This window comes from Heloderma suspectum, chromosome 3 (assembly GCF_057233095.1).
Source record: "Heloderma suspectum isolate Gila_16-S chromosome 3, 16-S_ref, whole genome shotgun sequence".
Taxonomy (NCBI): Eukaryota; Metazoa; Chordata; class Lepidosauria; order Squamata; family Helodermatidae; genus Heloderma; species Heloderma suspectum.
The window spans coordinates 322,211,022-322,229,554 of record NC_139460.1 but is presented as its reverse complement, the minus strand read 5'-3'; the positions used below and the strand labels follow the sequence as shown (position 1 = coordinate 322,229,554).

Below are 18,533 nucleotides of genomic sequence, written 5' to 3'. Positions count from 1 at the left end.
ACCAACACCACCCCTTCCCCAGAAATGCATATCCTTCCCTCCTTCCATTGCCAAAGTGCAAACTTCTGCTTCATTTGTGTAATTTAATCTCACTGCAGAACTGGGAGTTCCCTGGCATTTGAGATCTGGGGTGCAGAGATTCAAAGGCAAGCAAAGGCCTGAATCAAACATGTAATAATACATGTAATAATAATAACAGTACAATTTAAAACAGGAAAATTATACATTAAAACATTATTTTAAAATACCCTAACCCACCCCAAATGCCTGCCTGAACAACCATGCTTTTAACGCGTGGCGGAAGCTAATTAAAGAGGGGGCATGGCGGAGTTCCCTAGGGAGGGAGTTCCACAGAGTGGGGCCACCACAGAGAAGGCCCTCTCCCTCGTCCTCACCAGCCTAGCTGTCCTGGCTGATGGGACAGAGAGAAGGCCATCCGAGGCTGATCCTGTTAAGCGGCCTGTCTGGTGTTGCTGGAGACTACCAGTTATATCTGCTAGTCTACTGAACCCTGGTGTATTTCCATTTCAACCATGAAAAGTCTTCATCAAGTACTCCTGTAGATATAATATGTTCTAATAACAGTTTTACAGTAACTGATAATGCTGAAAAATAGTTTCACTTTCCTGAGTGGATAAATTCTTTCAATGGTATGCCAGTCAGTAAAGGCAAAGACTACCAGATATAATTGATATGGTTGTTTTGAAAAATTAATTGGCATGACTGTACCATCAGGTATGATAAATTTTGAATAAAAATACTTAACTGGTCTAGTGCAGTTTTGTCAGGCCTCTTACACCTGGAGCGTTTGCTCTGAATTTGTTATTGGGAACCTTGTCTGATTTGTTTTGTAAAGCCCTGCATGAGCCACCCTCGCCAGGTTCACATGACACAATAAGCTATGGCTGAAATTCAAAGGCCTGAAATAAGCCACTGTGGGTTGCAGTGACCGTGCAAAACCAGTCAGTGAGTCTGTGCGCAGTGACATGGGGTGGAGAATAGGGATACAGGGAGAAGGAGGGGGAGGGGGAAGGGGGTGGGGGAAAAGGAAGCACATGAAAAAGGGAGTCGTTGTGATCCTGCATTTAAAACGGAAGCAGAAAGCCTCATTTTAAATGCAGGATTTTAGGATGGTGTAGAGATGCCCTTAATGTTTCCTCTCAAATATTTCAGGTGAAATACTTGTTGTGTATTGTGGGAAAAAGTAACAAAGCACTCTTAAGGTTTTGTTTTATGAAATACAAGTAAAACAAACATGTTACATTCAATCCCTCTCTAGGGAATCAGAAAATTTTCAAATGCAAATTTTTCCAATGCAAATTCGTCTAATTCACATAGGAAATTTTTCCAATTCAAAATTTTCTCGAAAACCTACATCACCATCTATATGTGGACTGAAAGGTACAAACAGGGCTGCCTGGGTCCTCCAGTATTCAGTACTTCAGCCTGCATTATACCCCCTTCCAGTCAAATGCGAGTTAAACATTATTCTTTATAAAAACCCTTTATGTTGTGCCAGGCACTATACCATCCCGGGATGGCTGCTGCCCAAACACACAACAGGGACCTGATCCTCACAAGGAGAAAGGGTTTGGCTGCGACACAGAAAACAGCGCGGTGCTTCCCTGTACCTTGGCCAACAGGTATTTACTCTTCTGCAAAGCAGCACAAGCGCACAGGAACCAGCAATCTCCCAACATCCCCTGCTTGACCTGCCACTCATATTGGTTATCTGAAAATAAACGAGGCGCAGAACAAATCTCCTGGTGGGGGAAAAAGAAAAGCAGAACTGAAAAAACGGAAACAGGGCACGTTTGCTGTAAAATGCTAAAAAAGCACGCTCGGAATCGAATGGTCAGACCCTGAAATTAATCTCTGAGTGGTTTTAGAGAACAGGTTGGTTCCGTTGCTCCTGCGAGACTACGTGACTCGTCAATTCATGCAGGCTACACGTGGCTAAACCAGCACCACGGACCTCTCTGCCCAGTTGGTACTTTCTGTTTCAACGATGTATAGAAATAATCTGGGCTGTTTTTGTGGTTAAGAAGTACTCTTGCCTCCAAATAAACATAAGGCAACTGTGTGACAAGGTGTAAGAAATTGTTCACCGTACAGGTGCCCATCGTCTCTATCAATAAACAGCTTCTGCCAGGGGCCACAACTCAACCCTCAAATGGTAAGAACATCAGAACATCAGAAGAGCCCTGCTGGATCAGAACAAAGGTCCACCTAGTCCAGCATTCTGTTCACACAGTGGCCAACCAGCTGTCGACCAGGGACCCACAAGCAGGACACAAGCACAACAGTACCATCCTGCCCATGTGCCCCAGCAACTGGTGTACATAGGCTCACTGCCTCTGGTGCAGGAGGTAACACATAGCCATCAGGACTAGTAGCCACGGATAGCCTTCTCCTCCAGGAATTTGTCTAACCCCCTTTTAAAGCCATCCAAACTGGTGGCCATCACTACATCCTGTGGTAGCAAATTCCATAGTTTAACTATGTGCTGTGTGAAGAAGCCCTTCCTTTTATCTGTCCTGAATCTCCCACCAGTCAGCTTCATAGGATGAGGCCAGGTTCTAGTATTTTGAGAGAGGGAGAAAAATGTCTCCCTCTCCACATTCTCCACACCACGCATAATTTTGTACAACTCTGTCATGTCTCCCCTTACCCCCTTTTTTCCAAGCTAAACAATCCCAGCTGTTGAAACCTTCTCTCATAGGGGAGATGCTCCAGTCCCTTGATCATTTATTTGCCCTTTTCTGCACTTTTTCCAGCTCTACAATATCCTTTTTTTAGGTGTGGTGATCAGAACTGGACACAGTATTCCAAGTATGGTCGCACCATAGATTTGTACAGGGGCGCTATGATGTTGCCAGTTTCATTCTCAGTTCCTTTCCAAATTATGCCTAACGTGGAGTTTGCCTTTTTTACAGCGGCCGCACACTGGGTTGACATCTCCGCCACAACCCCAAGATCTCTTTTCTGGTCGGTCACGGCTAGCTCAGATCCCATCAAGCTATGCTTGAAGTTGGGATTTTTTGCCCCAACGTGCATCACTTCACACTTGGTTAAATTGAACCGCATTTGCCATTTAGATGCCCCTTCTCCCAGTTTGGAGAGAACCTTTTGGAGCAATTCACAATCCCTTTTTGTTTTAACCGAAACAACTGTGTGGTAGGCACACAGAGAGAAGGCAAACGTAACATTTTGAGAATGGAGGAGCAAGCTTTGGCGGGAAAAATGCTCCTGCAAGTTTCCAGCATGCTGGCAAAGTCAGTTGTGGTGGGCAACTATTGGCTGGGATCTGTGACATCACTACCAGCTCCAGGTTTCTGCAGACCCTTGGGCAAGGCGCCCCTCTTGGGCGCCTTCTCTCAGTGAATCTGGCTTCTCACCGCCACGGTCACAAGCTCTTGCTCCCCCTCCTCTCCTCAGCGTTATCGCTTGCTTGCATGGCAGGCAGAGACCCAGGGAGCAAGGAGGCAGCGGCATCTGCTTCTGCGTCTTCTCACCACCACTGTTGCCTGGGCCAAAGCAAGAGGCAGGTGAACAAGCAGGTTGCCACGGTGAAGGGAAGGAGCAGCTCCTGGGGGCTCATTGGAGGGATGCTGCTGGGACATGGGCCCTCGGCAGGTGCCCAACCATGCCGACTCTTGACACCAGCCCTGCATGGCATTGCCAACATATCTCCTGACCCATCCACCCCCAACTGCCATTCTCCAGAGCCATTTTATTCATTCATTCATTTATTACATTTACGCCCCACCTTTCTTCCACTGTGGAACTCAAGGTGGCTACATGTGGTTCCCAGGTGGTCCCCCCTCCAAGCACGGACCAGTCCCAGACCTGCTTAGCTTTTGCAAGGGGGCTGCCTCATGTGCCTTCAGACCAGGCCCTGGGACCAGGTGTTGCGATTGTTTTTCAACTGCTCGTGAATTTTTGAGAGAGATTGGTGTGCAGGCGTGCGTGCATAAACACAAGTAGGCCACATTCAGTATAGAATGGAGAGCACAGCCCACCTGAACCACGGCAACAGGAACAAGAGTGCTCTAGCATCCCATTTGCAAGTATCAATGGTCAAGCTGAGAAGCCAGATTCACAGTGTGAAGTGAAGGACCAACAGTGATGGCTGTTAAGAAACTTCTGCTTGTCTTTATCCAGGGATTATTGTTATTTTTTACTTCAATTCATGACATATGAAAAGTGCCTTTGGCTCCCACTAATTATTGAGGTGGTAGGATTTTGCCAAAATACCACACCAGCCAAAAACGAACCTGAGGTCTCAGCCAACAAACCTCCCCTCGGAAATGAGCCAGTGGAGTAGAGTAGTTAAAAAAGAGAGAGTCGTCATTAGCTGGGAACGCGAGGTCCTTGAAAAGGTCTCCCTTGAGCTCTGACAGCGCCCTGCCTTCCAGCATCTTCTACAAAAGGGCAAGGACTTGCAGCTACTTCAGAGCCTGCTGGCCTCCGACTTAAACCTGCAAAACATGGGGGAATTAATGCGGCGGTGGGGGAAGTTAACATTGCCGGAGTTATAAGGAGACACGTGCACTGCAAGAAAAGTAGAGAGGCAACGAACAGGGCAGCAAGGAACAGAAAAGGAACTCTTAATGATACAAGAACTCTAGGTCATAAAATTGATTGGTAGGAGATATGGGTCAGACCAAAGGAGATGCTACTGTGGCATATGGCCTGGTTCAGAGGTTCTTTCAAAATATGTTACCAGTATGTAGGCAACCCTCGGCTACCTAATTAACCACAGATATTTAAATTCCTCCCAAAACCAGATACTTCACTCTAGATATAGATCATGCAGAGTTTTTATTTCCAAGAATCACTCTCTCCACCAGGATTTTTCTCTTGTTTCTTTCCTATAAAAATATCAGCATACTGAATACATGTGCAGATTCAAACACCTGATTCATTCAGCATCACCTTAAGTCAAGGCTTCCAAACAGAGCAAAAATAACATCAGTCTCAGTGATAGTTAGCATGAAGCTTAGCAGGGTCATGCTACAGACAATTAAAGATGGGGAAAGCTCTCCTTGTGAGAACACCCAATTCCATGTGTTCAGAATTTATTTGATTATATTTCTATACTGCCCAATAACCAAAGCTCTCTGGGTAGTTTATATCCCCTTTGGAGGCTATTAAACATGTTTCGATTGTTTTTACTACCTTAATTTATGTTCCATTAAACTACAGTCCTAAAGAACCATTTCTCTTTTAAACCACTTTATGTCTAGGTAACACTGTTGAATTTCAAACTTCTTATCAAGATAAATGATTGTAACAACATACATAATCCCCTGGCATGTTACAGGCACGTTTGGGGCACAAGAATTATTTCTCTGACTTCATCCAGCCCTGTGAGTATGTCTTCTCAAAACACATCTCTTATTTTTACAGTGTGGGAAACTCCCTCCTATCACCTCATCTGATGGCACACCTGGCCTTATTATCAAGCTAATGGTTTACGATTGCCCTAATTGTTTTTATGGCTCTTTTACGAACAAAATTCATGCAAGCGCTACCTTCCCCCCAGAAAGCAGCCACCACGGGGGCACATCTACATCAAATGCCTCAGCGAGGCACTGTCCACATCACAGCGCCAGTATCGAGCAGAGCTGGCAGGAAAGCACTCGCAGGGCCCTTCGACGACTGCCTGGTTACTGTTGTGGGAAAGAGGATGCTGGACTGGGGCAGACCTCTGGCCTGCTCCAGCAGGGCTCTTCTTACGTTCTTAAGGAGGAAGACAGACCAAAGACTCCAGAAAGTCACTCGAAGTTGTGAGGTCATTAGAAAGCAAAGGAAACTTTGCACTCCCTACAGCCCAGTACCTGCCTGTGCTTTCCTGCTCCTGTTTCCAAGAGTCATTACACTGCCCTCTTCCTCCCCCTGGTGTATAGGAAAGTGTCAGCTGCTTACCATGTCTGCTTGCTCTCACTCGCTCCTTCTCCTTTTGCTGCAACCTTGTTCAGACATCACAGCCCCTTCCTGGAGAACCCGCAAGCAGACTGGATGTCTAAATCAGGAAAGAGGTGCCAAGAAAAGTCAATTTGCATTGAGAAAACCAGAGGCACCCAGAAGAGTGAGGAATGGTTACGTACACTGTGGGTTTTTAAAACCAACAAAATCAAATTCTGTACTGGATAACCCACATTTCTGCCCCTTATAGAAATGAAGTGCTGTTTCTTTTATGTTATGCTAATCATAGGACCATGGCGCCATGCAAGTCACGGAAGGCTGGGCCCCAGACATCTGATTCTGCAACTTAACCTCCCCCTACCCCCTTTTGTGACTTTAATATTTTGTTGCTAATACTTACTTCAGTTGTATGTTTTTGGTTTGTTTTATTGGTTATATATGTTTCTAATTGATGTTTTAGACTGTAAATCTGACTGTAGGGGCTGTTTTGTGTTTTATTGATATGTAAGCTGTTCTAGGAGTCTTTTCAGCTGAAGAAAGGGGTAAGAATATTTTAAAAATCAAATAAATGTTTTGTGAGTTGCCTTGAGGAGGATGTTGAGGCCTAGAGTCAGGTTCTCATTTTAAAAAATTAATGGAGATATCTTTCCACCCATAAGAACTAGAAACCTGGTTTAAAAGAAATACCCCCCTCCCCCCGCCCGGAAAGCTGGGGCAAAACTAGACATTTATTTATTTATTTTATTTCTATATTGCCTTTCAGGGTTTGCAAAAAAGCAGTTTACAAAAAGTTCAGAACATAAAAACCACAGCTGAATAAAAACAGAGTGATTCCCACTAAAAATCCACTCCTGGTTACCCCAAGTTTTCTTACTTTCACAATGTAATTTAGGGCAAGCTAAGAGTCATTTTTTTGTCGCTGATAACAACTGGGAGTCCGAAATCATTGCCGACCTACTGCAAATCACCCAGAGATCTATTCAGCAGTAGATCTCATCTACTTTCTGCCCAGCCCTGGTGTAGCACGCCAGAAGGCTGCAGCGCAAGATGACTGCCAACGAACGCACAGCACATGCAGCTTTACCACTCACTTCATAAAAATATGCCTGGTGACTGGCCCCATTCACACAAGGTGCATTTGACAAAAGATGTCTGCCTCTGTAGGCCAAGACAGAGCCTGAGGCTCAGCCCCTCAGTCAGGTGACTGCCTCCCATCTCCCCTCAGTCCATCTCCCAGCCAGGGGCCACAGCCACCTTAAGTGAGCACAAGCCGAGTGTGAGGCACAGCAGCATCTCGGATTCCACAGCATGCCCATACAGTCTCTGGACAGGCAAGGAAGTATTACTTGCACAAAGGAACGGCACTCTTTACATGCTCCACAGCGCTCCGCTCTAGGCACCAGATTTTTAAAAAAGACTTTTATCAAACAAAAAGGCAGCAGCTCTTTGAGGGTGAGCTGCACAGGCCAAAACACCCTTTTGTCTGCACCTATTAAAAGCACAGAAGCCTTGTTATCTATAACACAACTCATCACCCTAATGCAGCCTTCCCCAGCCTGGAGTCCTCCAGATGTGTTAGACTACAGCTCCCAGCATGCCCCGTTGTAGTCCAACGCATGTGGAGGACTCCAGGCTGGGGAAGGCCGCCCTAACGGAGGAACGCCCCAGACTGAAGCTATTCCAAACACAAACGCCGCCAAAGCAGACCAGAGGCCTCTCCAGCCCAGTATCCTGTCTCCAGCAGCCAGCAGCAAGATCACAGAATCCTGGAATAGGAGGGTTGGAGGGGGCCCACAAGGCCATCGCGTCCAACCCCCTGCTCAGTGCAGGAATCCAAGTCAGGGCATCCCCGGCAGGTGGCTGCCCAGCCGCGTCTGGAAGGCCTCCAGCGTGCGAGAGCCCACCGCCTCCCCAGGTTGGTTCCCTTGCCGTATTGCTCTAACGGTCAGGGGGTTTCTCCGCTGTTCGGCCGGAACCTGGCTCCCTGCCACTTCAGCCCGGTGTCCCGTGTCCTGCACTCGGGGATGATCGAGAAGAGATCCCGGCCTTCCTCTCTGGGGCAGCCTCTCAAGGTGTCTTGCAGGGGCTCGCAAACAGGTAGGCAGCAGCTCTGCCCGGCTGTCTGAATCCACCATCCCCCCCGCAAAAACAATCTGGCATCCAGCAGCGCAGCGCCACGACGCACGGAGGCTTCCCGGGGCCTAGCAGCGGCGGGTCACCCGGCCCTCCCCAACCCCCGGCGCCGGACAGCGCCTCCGCCCGCCCCGCCCCGCATCTTGGCAGAGCAAGCCGCGGTCTCGGGCCGCCCCCAGCGCCACCCCGCCGCGCGCCGCCGCCGCCCCTCCCTCCGGCGACAGGGCCCCCCGCCCCGCCCCGCCCCGCCCGCCCGCAGCCGGCCCTGGCGCGTCCCTCCCTGCCCGCCCGGCCCCACCTGCCGCCAGGAGCGCGGCGCGGGTCTCCCCGCTCCGCCAGCCCCGGGGAGGTGCGCAGCACGCGGCGCGCCGCCGCCGACGGCCGCGCCTCTGCGCGCGTGCGGCTGCGCGTCCGGGCGCCCCTTCGCGGCCGCGGAAGCTCCCGCTCCCCGCGCGCCCTCGCGCCGGAACCACATGTCCCAGCGTGCCCGCCCCCCCCCCCCCGCGGCAGAATCGTCCCCGAGGGTCCACGGGCGTCGGGCGGAGCCTCCTCGGATGCGGGCCAAGGGGCTGCGGGGGCGCCAGGTCCGGGGGCCGGCCCGGGGCAAACGCCGGCCTCCCGATCCGCAGCCCGCACCCGCGGGGCTGGCGGCGCGGCCGGAGCGCTGGAGCAGCTCTCCAGGGTGCTGAGCCTGTCTGGGGCGGGGCTCGGCCCCTCGGGGGCCCCTCGCGGAAACCCGGGGCGGGTGCACCGCCCCACCAGAACTCGGAGCCACCAGCCTCCGCTGACCTAAATCTGCCGCTGTTTGGGGCTCGAACTGCCTTTAATCCAAACTTTTGGCTCCCTCTTCTGTAATACAGATTTCCTGCATTTGCCCCCATTCGTTTTCTTCCTAAGCAAAATGGGCCAGGGGTGTTTTGTGGTGTTTGTTTTTTCAAACAAAAAACTCAGGAGACTCGGCAGGTAAAACAAATAATAGGGTCGTTTCGGTGGTTCTTCTTCGCACTGGCCTCCCCGCTTGATTTCTTCCTTCAGTGTGACTAAGGGCACAATCCTCAGCGTGTTTAAACAGGAAAAAGTCCTATAACTTGGGGGGGGCGGGGTGGATTGCACCTCCCCATCCTTGTGAAGTGATGCAGGTTGGGGCAAAAAATCCTAACTATATTGTTAATATATAAATCACATATAAATCCTTGAGACACTTCTAAGCCCAGATTTGCTCCTTGATGTTGAGTGGCTGGTGCAAACAGTTACACTGGCCACTGTTATTAATAATTACGTTTATATGTCTTTCCTCCACAGAGCTCAACTCAGGACAGCATACCTCCCATTTTATCCTCACAACAATCCTCTGAGGTACATCAGCTAGAGTGATAGTAACTGGCCCAAGGCAATTCACTGAGCTTCATGGCTGAGTGGGGATTTGAACCCTGGTCTCCCCAGTTCCAGAATAAAACAATGCCACGCTGCTAGGTATGCATCCTAAAAGCACAAATGGCATTCCAGTGCCTAGATATAATTGGTGACATGGGTTAATGAATTATTGTGAAGAACCACAACACACACACTAGAAGTACTGTTTGCTCTCTTTCTTTTGCCCAGCATCGTATTTTTCTGTAGTGGCCAACCAGATCCCCATGGAAGCCCACAACCAAGACATGAGCTCAAGAACCTTCTCATACTGTTGTTTCCCAGTCACTCATATTGAGAATCGTGCCGCCTGTCTCCGATCATGGAGGTAGCAAAAAGCCATCATGAATAGCAATTGACAGCCTCATCCTTTTTGAATATGTCTAATCTGCTTTTAAAGCTGAACCAGTTGGTGGTCACTACTACCTTTGTGTAATAAATTCCGTGGTTTATGCGCTGTGTGAAGAAGTACTTCCTTTTCTCTATCCTGAATCTTCTACCACTGAGCCTCATTGGATGATCCTGGGTTCTGCTATTATGAGAGAGAGAACTTCTCCGTATCCACTTTCTTCACACTATGCATAATTTTATACACATGCCCTCCCTTATTTGCCCTTTTTTCAAAGCTAAAAAACCCCAAACATTGTAACCTTCCCTCATAGGGGATTTGCTCCAGCCCCTTGATAATTTTGGTTACCCGTTTCGGCACCTTTTCCAGTTCTACAGTATACTTTTTGAGTAGTGATCAGAACTGTACACAGTATTCCACATGTGTTTGCACAATATATTTGCATAAAGGCATATGATACCAGCAGTTTTATTTTCAGTCCCTTTCCTTATTACATTTGGCTTACCTAGTGCCAGGGTGTTTGTGTTACCAGCCACTGTGAATAACCAGTTAAATTGACTGTCACTGTTTGCATTTAATTTCCTTCTTTTACAATTCTTACTCCCCCACCCCCCTATGTACTGTATATAAACCTGAAAGTCTCAATACTCCATGCATCTGATGAAGTGGTTATAGTCCACAAAAGCTTATGCCAGAATAAATGTTAGTCATTAAGGTTTTCTGAGACTCTTGTTTTTTTTCTAAAATGTTAATGAAACATTACTTACCTTTGCAGAACCCATGTTGATTATAATAATATAGAATCTATATGCACTATAGTTTTATCTTTAATAACACTTCCCACCAATGTACCTGGAACAGACATTGAGCTAATTGGACAAAAAATCCTGGACCCACCCCCGAACAGGTTTTTAAACATGGGTGTTACATTGGCCACTTTCCAGTCCTCACATATGAGGGTCAGTCTTAGGGACATGTTATGTAGTTTTGTTAAGAGCTCCCAAGTGGATATCAGCAACTCGTTCATTTTTAAGTTGCCAGTATGTCCTAGAACGTTCCTCTCTAGTAGGTGTGACAAATTTAAGTTGCCAATGTAAAAAGGTATAATATGACCATTTATGGCAATGGTTGCTGAGTGCATGTACTGGAGGTTGGGCCCGAAGGGCAGTCTGGGGATTCTGCTCGTGTACCGTCCACCCCGCTGCACGACTGACTCCCTTGCCGAGGTGCTTGAGGTGGTCTCTGATGTGCGTGTACAGTCCCCTAACTTATTGGTGTTGGGGGATTTCAACGTACATTCGGAGGCCATCCTCACAGGAGCACCTCAGGACTTCATGGAGACCATGGCCTCCTGGGAGCTGCACCATATTCTAACTGGGCCCACCCATGTAGCCGGTCATGCACTAGACCTTGTGTTTGTTTCTGGAGAAGCGGGGAGTGATCTGGAAGTCGGGGGTATATCCACCACCCCCTTGTCATGGTCAGATCACTATCTGGTGACGTTGGACTTCTCGGTTCCACAACCCCTCCGCAGGGGTGGAGGACCCATTAAAATGGTCCGCCCCAGGCATCTTATGGATCCAAATGGATTCCTGAACACGCTTGGGGATTCTCTGGGGCACGCCAGCGGCCACTCGGTCGAGACCCTGGTGGGTGGCTGGAATGCCGCAATCACTGGGGCATTAGATCGGGTGGCTCCGAAACGCCCTCTCCCCCTGAACAGGGCTCGGACTGCACCATGGTTCAATCCGCGGTTACGAGCTCTGAAACAGGAGGTGAGACGGCTAGAGCGCTGGTGGCGGAAGTCTCGCTCCAAAGACCATCAGACACGGGCTAGAGCTGTATTTCAGCCTATCACGTGGCGGTGAAGGCAGCAAAAAAGGAATATTATGCTGCCTCCATCGCGTCTGCAGAGTGCTGTCCCAGGGGGCTGTTCCAAGTGGTCCGGAGCCTGTGGCTCCAGAACCACTGGAGCATTCTAAGGCCTCCTGTGAGGCCTTGGCAAGGCACTTTGCAGATAAAATTGATCAGATTAGGTGTGTTACTCTGCACGCTGTGGATACAGTTAGTGAGCAAGAGGCGGCCTGTGGCAAACCGGTTTTGTGGGATCGGTTCCAGCTTCTTCCTCCTGATGAAGTGGACAAGGTGCTTTCATCGGTACGGCCGACCACCTGCTTACTTGATCCTTGCCCATCTTGGCTCATTATGGGCTGCAGAGAAAGACTGGGTGAGGGGATCAGGGCGGTGGTGAACGCCTCCCTTGAGGAGGGAGTGATGCCATCAGCCCTCAAGGAGGCAGTGATAAGACCGCTCTTAAAGAAGCCCTCCTTGGATCCTCAAGTTTTGAACAACTTTCGCCCAGTCTCAAATCTGCCATTTTTGGGCAAGGTGATTGAGCGGGTGGTGGCGATGCAGTTGAAGGCACACTTGGAAGAAACTGATTATCTAGACCCATTTCAGTCGGGCTTCAGGCTTGGGCATGGGACAGAAACGGCCTTGGTCGCCTTGGTAGATGATATGAGGAGGGCTCTGGATAGGGGTGAATGCTCCTTCCTTGTTCTCAACCTCTCAGCGGCTTTTGATACCGTTGACCACGGTATCCTCCTGGACCGCCTGGAGGGGTTGGGCATTGGAGACACTGTATTGCGGTGGTTCCAGTCCTTCCTCTCCGGCAGGTACCAGAGGGTAGCACTGGGAGAGGAGGTTTCGGACCCGTGACCACTCACTTGTGGGGTGCCACAGGGTTCCATCCTCTCCCCTATGCTATTTGATATCTATGTGAAGCCGCTGGGGGCTATCATCAGGAGGTTTGGGGTGCAGTGTCATCAATATGCGGATGACACGCAGCTCTACCTCTCATTCAAATCTTCACCAAGGTTGGCCGTAGAATCCCTGTCCAAATGTCTGGAGACGGTGAGTGGCTGGAAGAATAAGCTGAAGCTGAACCCTGACAAGACCGAGGTACTTTTGGTGGGAGACAAGAGGAGGCTGGGGGATGTTGACCTGGTGTCGAATGGGGTACGGCTACCCTTGAAAGACCAGGTCCGCAGCCTGGGGGTCATTTTGGACTCCCAGCTGTCCATGGAGGCTCAGGTGTCAGCTGTGAGCTGGACAGCGCTGTATCAACTCCATCTGATACGGCGGCTGCGCCCCTTCCTTCCCAACCATCTGCTCCCATCGGTAGTACATGCCCTGGTCTCCTCTCGTTTAGACTACTGTAATGTACTCTACGTGGGGTTACCCTTGAAGACGGTTCGGAAGCTGCAGCTGGTACAGAACGCGGCGGCTCGCCTGATTAAAGGCAGACGCCAGTGAGATCACATCACTCCAGTGCTGAAGGAGTTGCACTGGTTACCAGTTGTTTTCCGGGCCAAATTCAAGGTGTTGGTTTTGACCTTTAAAACCCTATATGGTTCCGGCCCAGCCTATCTTAAGGAGCGCCTCCAGCAGCACCAGACAGGCCGCTTAACAAGATCAGCCTCGGATGGCCTTCTCTCTGTCCCATCAGCCAGGACAGCTAGACTGGTGGGGCCGAGGGAGAGGGCCTTTTCTGTGGTGGCCCCCACTCTGTGGAACTCCCTCCCTAGGGAACTCCGCCATGCCCCCTCTTTAATGAGCTTCCGTCATGCATTAAAAGCGTGGTTGTTCAGGCAGGCATTTGGGGTGGGTTAGGGTATTTTTGAAAATGTTTTTATTGTAGAATTTTATTGTTTTAAACTGTTTTATTGTATGCTGTACATCGCCCAGAGTAGCTGGGTGACCAGCCAGATGGGCGATTAATAAATTTAATAATAAATAAATAAAATAAAAGGGCAATGGTCACATTAGAGGTTTATAGTTAAAAAGCCTGCTTTCTGAACCAGGGTTTGCTCTTGGCCTATTAATGGCAGGCAGCTTGACCTGGGGAAAAGAGAGCATTGCAAGAAAAAATATTGCTCAATAAGCTTCATAAGGCCCCAGACAGGGTAAAAACACAGAGAAGAAGTTGGGAAATTGCTATAGAACTGTAGAAGTAAACAAGATGTCTGCAATATGAATAAATATGAAGGTGGGATTAAGAGTACAGTAGCCAATCGGAGTACAGTAAGCAATCACATAACTTTTCATGTTCAAGTGTAAAACTACAAAAGTAAAGAGACTGGCTGTGGTCAATCCTGGCAGGGGTAACCTCTACAGCTAGCAGGAAGCTGTATTGGTAATGTATGCAATAGGTCTTGTTTTCTTTCTGTTTCAACCTTTGTCAACAAGTACCATGGTAACATTTACTTTCTATAATTGTCTTAAATACAGTTACTTTTTGTTAATAATAATTTAAAATATAATCTATGAGCATCTTTGTATAAACTATGTTGTCTGTGTAGGACTCAGTGCTTTCTTGTGCCACAGAACAAACTGCATCTCTCTAAACCCAAGCCAGGGAGTCGGGGCCTATCGCTAGTAAGCAGGGAATCTGATTAATTAGATTTATTATCCTAAATTTTCCCCTCACACAGTGGAAACATGACCAGCTCAGACCTTAAAATCTGTTTTAAAAATAAAAATGCGAGGTGGTTTAAAAGGCCTAGGGGAATAAAAAAAAGTCTTCACCTGGCACCAAAGCCAAAAAAGAAGACATAGCACTCCAGATATTTTAACCATGATTATGAGATAGCAAGGGGGTTCAGAATTGCACCCTCCCTCTCCCTACCTTTTCCCAAGAGAATCTTTCTGCTCTCAAAGTCTTAAATAAGGTTTCCTATTACATCAGTGCTAGTCTAATGTCGACCACAATTAATGCTAATGAGGTTCCTTCTTGACTTCAAATCCCACTTTCAAAACTTGGGTAAGAAGGAACCCCTATTAAGGCTGGCAGAATAAATCTGAACCAGATGAGGAAAGATCCGTGCAATCCCATGGCTCCCAATCTTTTATTGTGTGTTCTGCTGCTTTTAAAACTGCTCTTGTTTTTTGTTAATTTTGAATCTGGAGTGACGTGGAGCAGCAATTTTGTCTTCTGCAAAGCTACAAGACTCTTGCATCCCTATTCTCCTGCCCTTATACAATCTTGGGAGCAATGGCTGGGGAAGGAGGGGAAGGTGAGAATAACACAATGTGGATGGTGCAGTGCAAAAAAAGGACAAACCATTAGGCTCAGAAAGTCACAAAGTTTAGTTTAATTCAACACTTCTCAGTGATGTTATCGTAAGGCATCAACATACGTTTAAAAGGAATTCCCATTAGGGTTACATACATTCTCTTGGAAAAATAAAAATGCAATAAAACAGAGGCCTAAGGCAGCAGGAGGGCAAGGCTAGTGGCTGCTGGTCTCTGTCAGGCTGGAACTGGTGCTGCATACCAAGAGTGGCCCATTGTTTGCAAAGTTACAAATGGGAGGGGTGTGTGTAAAAACCACTATTTTCCCTGCTAATTAAATAAAGTTAAGATGCAATCCTATGAAAGTTTAGACAGAAAAAAGACCTACAACTCCCAGCATGCCCAAGCCAACTATGCTAGCTAAGGCATGCTGGGAGTTGTAGGCCTTTTTTCTGTCTAAACATGCATAGGATTGCCCCCTGTTGTGAAGGACAGCAGAACTTGCTGAGACTGATGAAGCATCTTTCTGAGGCTCAAGTTCATTATTGCTTTATTGCTGAAGCTGGGATTGACATGGAATGAAAATAAATTTAAAGTCAGAGAAGGTGGGGAGGGGAGAGTGGAAACAAGTATGTTAACAGAGAGCACCTTCACCTGCATATAGTTGTAAATCATTTGTATATGGCCAAGTGTAGCCTAAGATTCCTCATCCCTGCCTGTCCTGGACATGATGCAGCTGCCTTCTTTCCCCGGAATGGGTAACATTAACCAATATTACTTTTGAATGCTGAGGATACAAGACTGAGCAAATCCCACAGCTGCAACTCACTGCTTTGTGCAGCAGCCGAGTAAAACATATGAGAGTCGTCTGTGTCCAAACATGCAGGGAACACAGGTCAAGGAGCCACCAATTGCAGCTCCAGGTGAAAATCTACAGCATGTTCCCAAGTGGATGGGGACAATGGGCCCCCGCTACACTTTAATGCAGTGAGTATCGGTGTATCCTGTCTATCACAAAGTGTACAGTGATAGCACATCTGTCTCTTGAAAAGGCAAACAGATTTAAACACACACATGCTCCTGCACTGCCCCCATCCCCAAAGATATGACAATTTCCAGCACTTTCCTTGCTTTTCTGGAAGCCTCTTTGTAGACCTATTTGTTCAATCATCAGCTCTCTGGATGCTGCAAACCGCCCTCAGAGAGGCATTAAGAACTCAGCCCCTCCCACAGCAGAAAAACCTGACCCTGTACCCTTCTGTCTGCCTCTGGTCATCTTCCAAAAGGTGTGCCAGTGCCTCACGTGGGGCCACCCCTCCATTCATTTGGACTGATACCAAGTAAGCTGGCTGCTCTGCATCAGAAAAGCATTGCATGGTCTCTCCCTCCCCCTCTCTCTCTGCTGAAGGGTCAGTAAGGAAAGGCTTCTGTGAGCAGCGCAGCTGGTGATCATTTGACACTGAACCGAAAGGGTGGGCTTGGAAGAAGCAGGCTTTCAAATCTAACAGCCATTTTCTCATCCAGAGAGAGACTTAAAGAATGTCCTCAGCAAGGCACAAGCCTATCTGGGCACAGAGTAGACATTTCTGAAATAAAAAGATTAGCCCTGTTGTTCATCTCGTGTTTGGGGGGCAGCACCAAGAGACCACAGAGACACAAACCACCAGGATATTCTCTTGTGCTGGCCTCTTTAAAACTGAGCAGAAATTTCACCATAGCACACATGAAAAGCTACTGGTGGATTGTGCCCATGTTCGCCAATACATGTATTAATTTGCAAGAAGAGGCAGGGACGCAAATCACCCTACCTCTTTTCAGAGCTGCATCCCAGGCACTAATGAAGGCCCCATTGCAGTTTAGCAGGATTTTGATATTGAACTTCTTGCAAAGGGGAAAGGCAAGGCAGAACTGAACTGACAGAGGAAACTGAATCCTCCCCAAGTCTCCTAACCTTTGACACCTCACCACCTTGACGAAATCCAGGCACTGCTTGAAAAAGATTCTTCATTATTCAATAATGATTCATTATCCTGAATCACACAGTAAAGAGCACAACACAGAACAGGTTCCCCCACCACTTTCTTTGTTTTGATAAAGACCATGTTCTTTGCAGAGCACTGCCTCACCTTCAAATCTCCATGATCCTGATCATCTTTTTTTTCCTTACTTCCTCGACAGCATGCAGCCAGTGGTGCCTTTGTCTTTTTCAAGGCCTGGCAGGCAAAACACCTGCCAAGTGCCTGAAACAGAACTCTTTCCATTTGCAGTGAGAGAATTCACTGCAGTTCCTGGAATTCACATTCATGATGCATCAAGTCAAAAGATCCATCCTGTAACAGTTCCTGCTTGCAGCTAGAAGGAGATACATCCCTGATATCTGGCTGTGCCAATGCAACGGGCACCTGAAGGCACATTGGGGTGTCTGTTTGGGGGGAGAAATCAAGAAATCCAGTCCCCCAGCAGTGGCAGCTGTGGCACAAAGGATAAGGCGGCAGCACTTTTTTTTACATTGCCTCTTCCTGTCTGCCCCTCCAGCTTCAAACACCCGGCATGAGCTGGTGAGCTAAGCAGACACATTTACGTCCCTGAGAGAAATGGCACCATGTGCAGCTTCGGGGGGGCTGTCCTCGAGCCCCGCGGCCGGGGCATCCGCAGCAATAGCTGTAGTATCCATGGCAAGCAACGGGTTCAAGCCCTGGGTCAAGATCTGCTGAATGGTTTTCCGCAAGTTGGGGTGCAGCTGGGTCTGGGTCTGGTAGAAAACTTCTAAGGCAAAGGACTTCAAGGTGCCAGTGCAGAGGTCCTCATACAATGGAATCGTGTACATCCGTGACATCTACAGGACAAAGAGGACAAGATGAACATCACAGGAAGATAAGTATTTTGCTCTCAAGTTTGTAAATAATAAAAGGAACAAACAAGCAAAAATAAGAGGAAGCTGATTTAGCATGGTGGCCAAGAGTCTTGAGCCACAAGTCAGGAAGTCTTAGTGTGAACCTCTCCTCTGCCTTGAACTCAGGACGTTGCCTTAGGTAAGCTGCTCTCGTTCTCAGCCTCAGCCCTGCATCTGCAAAATGGGGATCATAATACTGGCCTGCCTACCTTACATAACGTATGCGAAGCACTTTGAACACTCAAAAACGCTACATCAGTGCCAATTATCAGCATGTATATAGTGCTTCAGTGCAATTAAAGTATTTTATATATTTTATTTCAGTAATCCTTACAACAGCTCTTTATGATAAGTTGGTATTATCTATTTATTTGTGTTTTATTTTAGGGCAAGCCCTTACAAATCCTATTACAGGGACTGAGGCCTAGAGATAATAATGCCCTGGAATTTTAGGAAATAGCTAATTTTGCTTTATGGACTTGCTGGGAAGACTACTGAGAAAATGCTAACGCACCACTCTTAAAATACGATATCTTATTCTGAAATAAAAATGCCAAATGTTAATGATAAATCATTAAGAATCAGAAAATGTAAATAAGTAAAAAAAGTGGTAATTGTATTAAAGGGAAAATACACAGATAATTAATTCCCAATTCATTCTGGATACTGGCATAAAAAATTGTTGTCAAGATGACCTGGATGGTTTCCAAATGTTGAGTTAAAGCACTATCACTTGGGCCAAAG

General features: G+C 47.7%; 2 protein-coding genes and 1 long non-coding RNA gene across 6 annotated transcripts in view; 1 reads left to right on the top strand and 2 right to left on the bottom strand.

Annotated features, from left to right (window-relative positions):
- CAPN10 (calpain 10) overlaps positions 1-8,455 on the bottom strand; it is a 31,323-nt gene extending 22,868 nt beyond the window's left edge. For both annotated transcript variants that reach the window (XM_084847687.1, XM_084847688.1), the window contains exons 1-4: positions 8,363-8,455; positions 5,932-6,028; positions 4,278-4,481; positions 1,632-1,763 (exon numbers count right to left, since the gene is read on the bottom strand). In XM_084847687.1, coding sequence (XP_084703813.1) covers positions 1,632-1,763; positions 4,278-4,421 — 276 coding nt within the window. In that variant the 5' untranslated portion in view covers positions 4,422-4,481; positions 5,932-6,028; positions 8,363-8,455. The remainder of the gene's footprint in view (positions 1-1,631; positions 1,764-4,277; positions 4,482-5,931; positions 6,029-8,362) is intronic.
- Positions 7,598-10,541, top strand: LOC146351721 (uncharacterized). The gene is made up of 3 exons (XR_014789642.1): positions 7,598-8,028; positions 9,367-9,537; positions 9,667-10,541. It is a non-coding gene; the product is annotated as an uncharacterized LOC146351721 (long non-coding RNA).
- A 4,419-nt stretch (positions 10,542-14,960) lies between these two features.
- Positions 14,961-18,533, bottom strand: part of RNPEPL1 (arginyl aminopeptidase like 1) — a 41,024-nt gene continuing 37,451 nt past the window's right edge. For 2 of the 3 annotated variants that reach the window (XM_084847685.1, XM_084847684.1), the window contains one exon: positions 14,961-17,732. In XM_084847685.1, coding sequence (XP_084703811.1) covers positions 17,460-17,732 — 273 coding nt within the window. In that variant the 3' untranslated portion in view covers positions 14,961-17,459. The remainder of the gene's footprint in view (positions 17,733-18,533) is intronic. The other variant, XR_014789639.1, reaches the window with a different exon arrangement.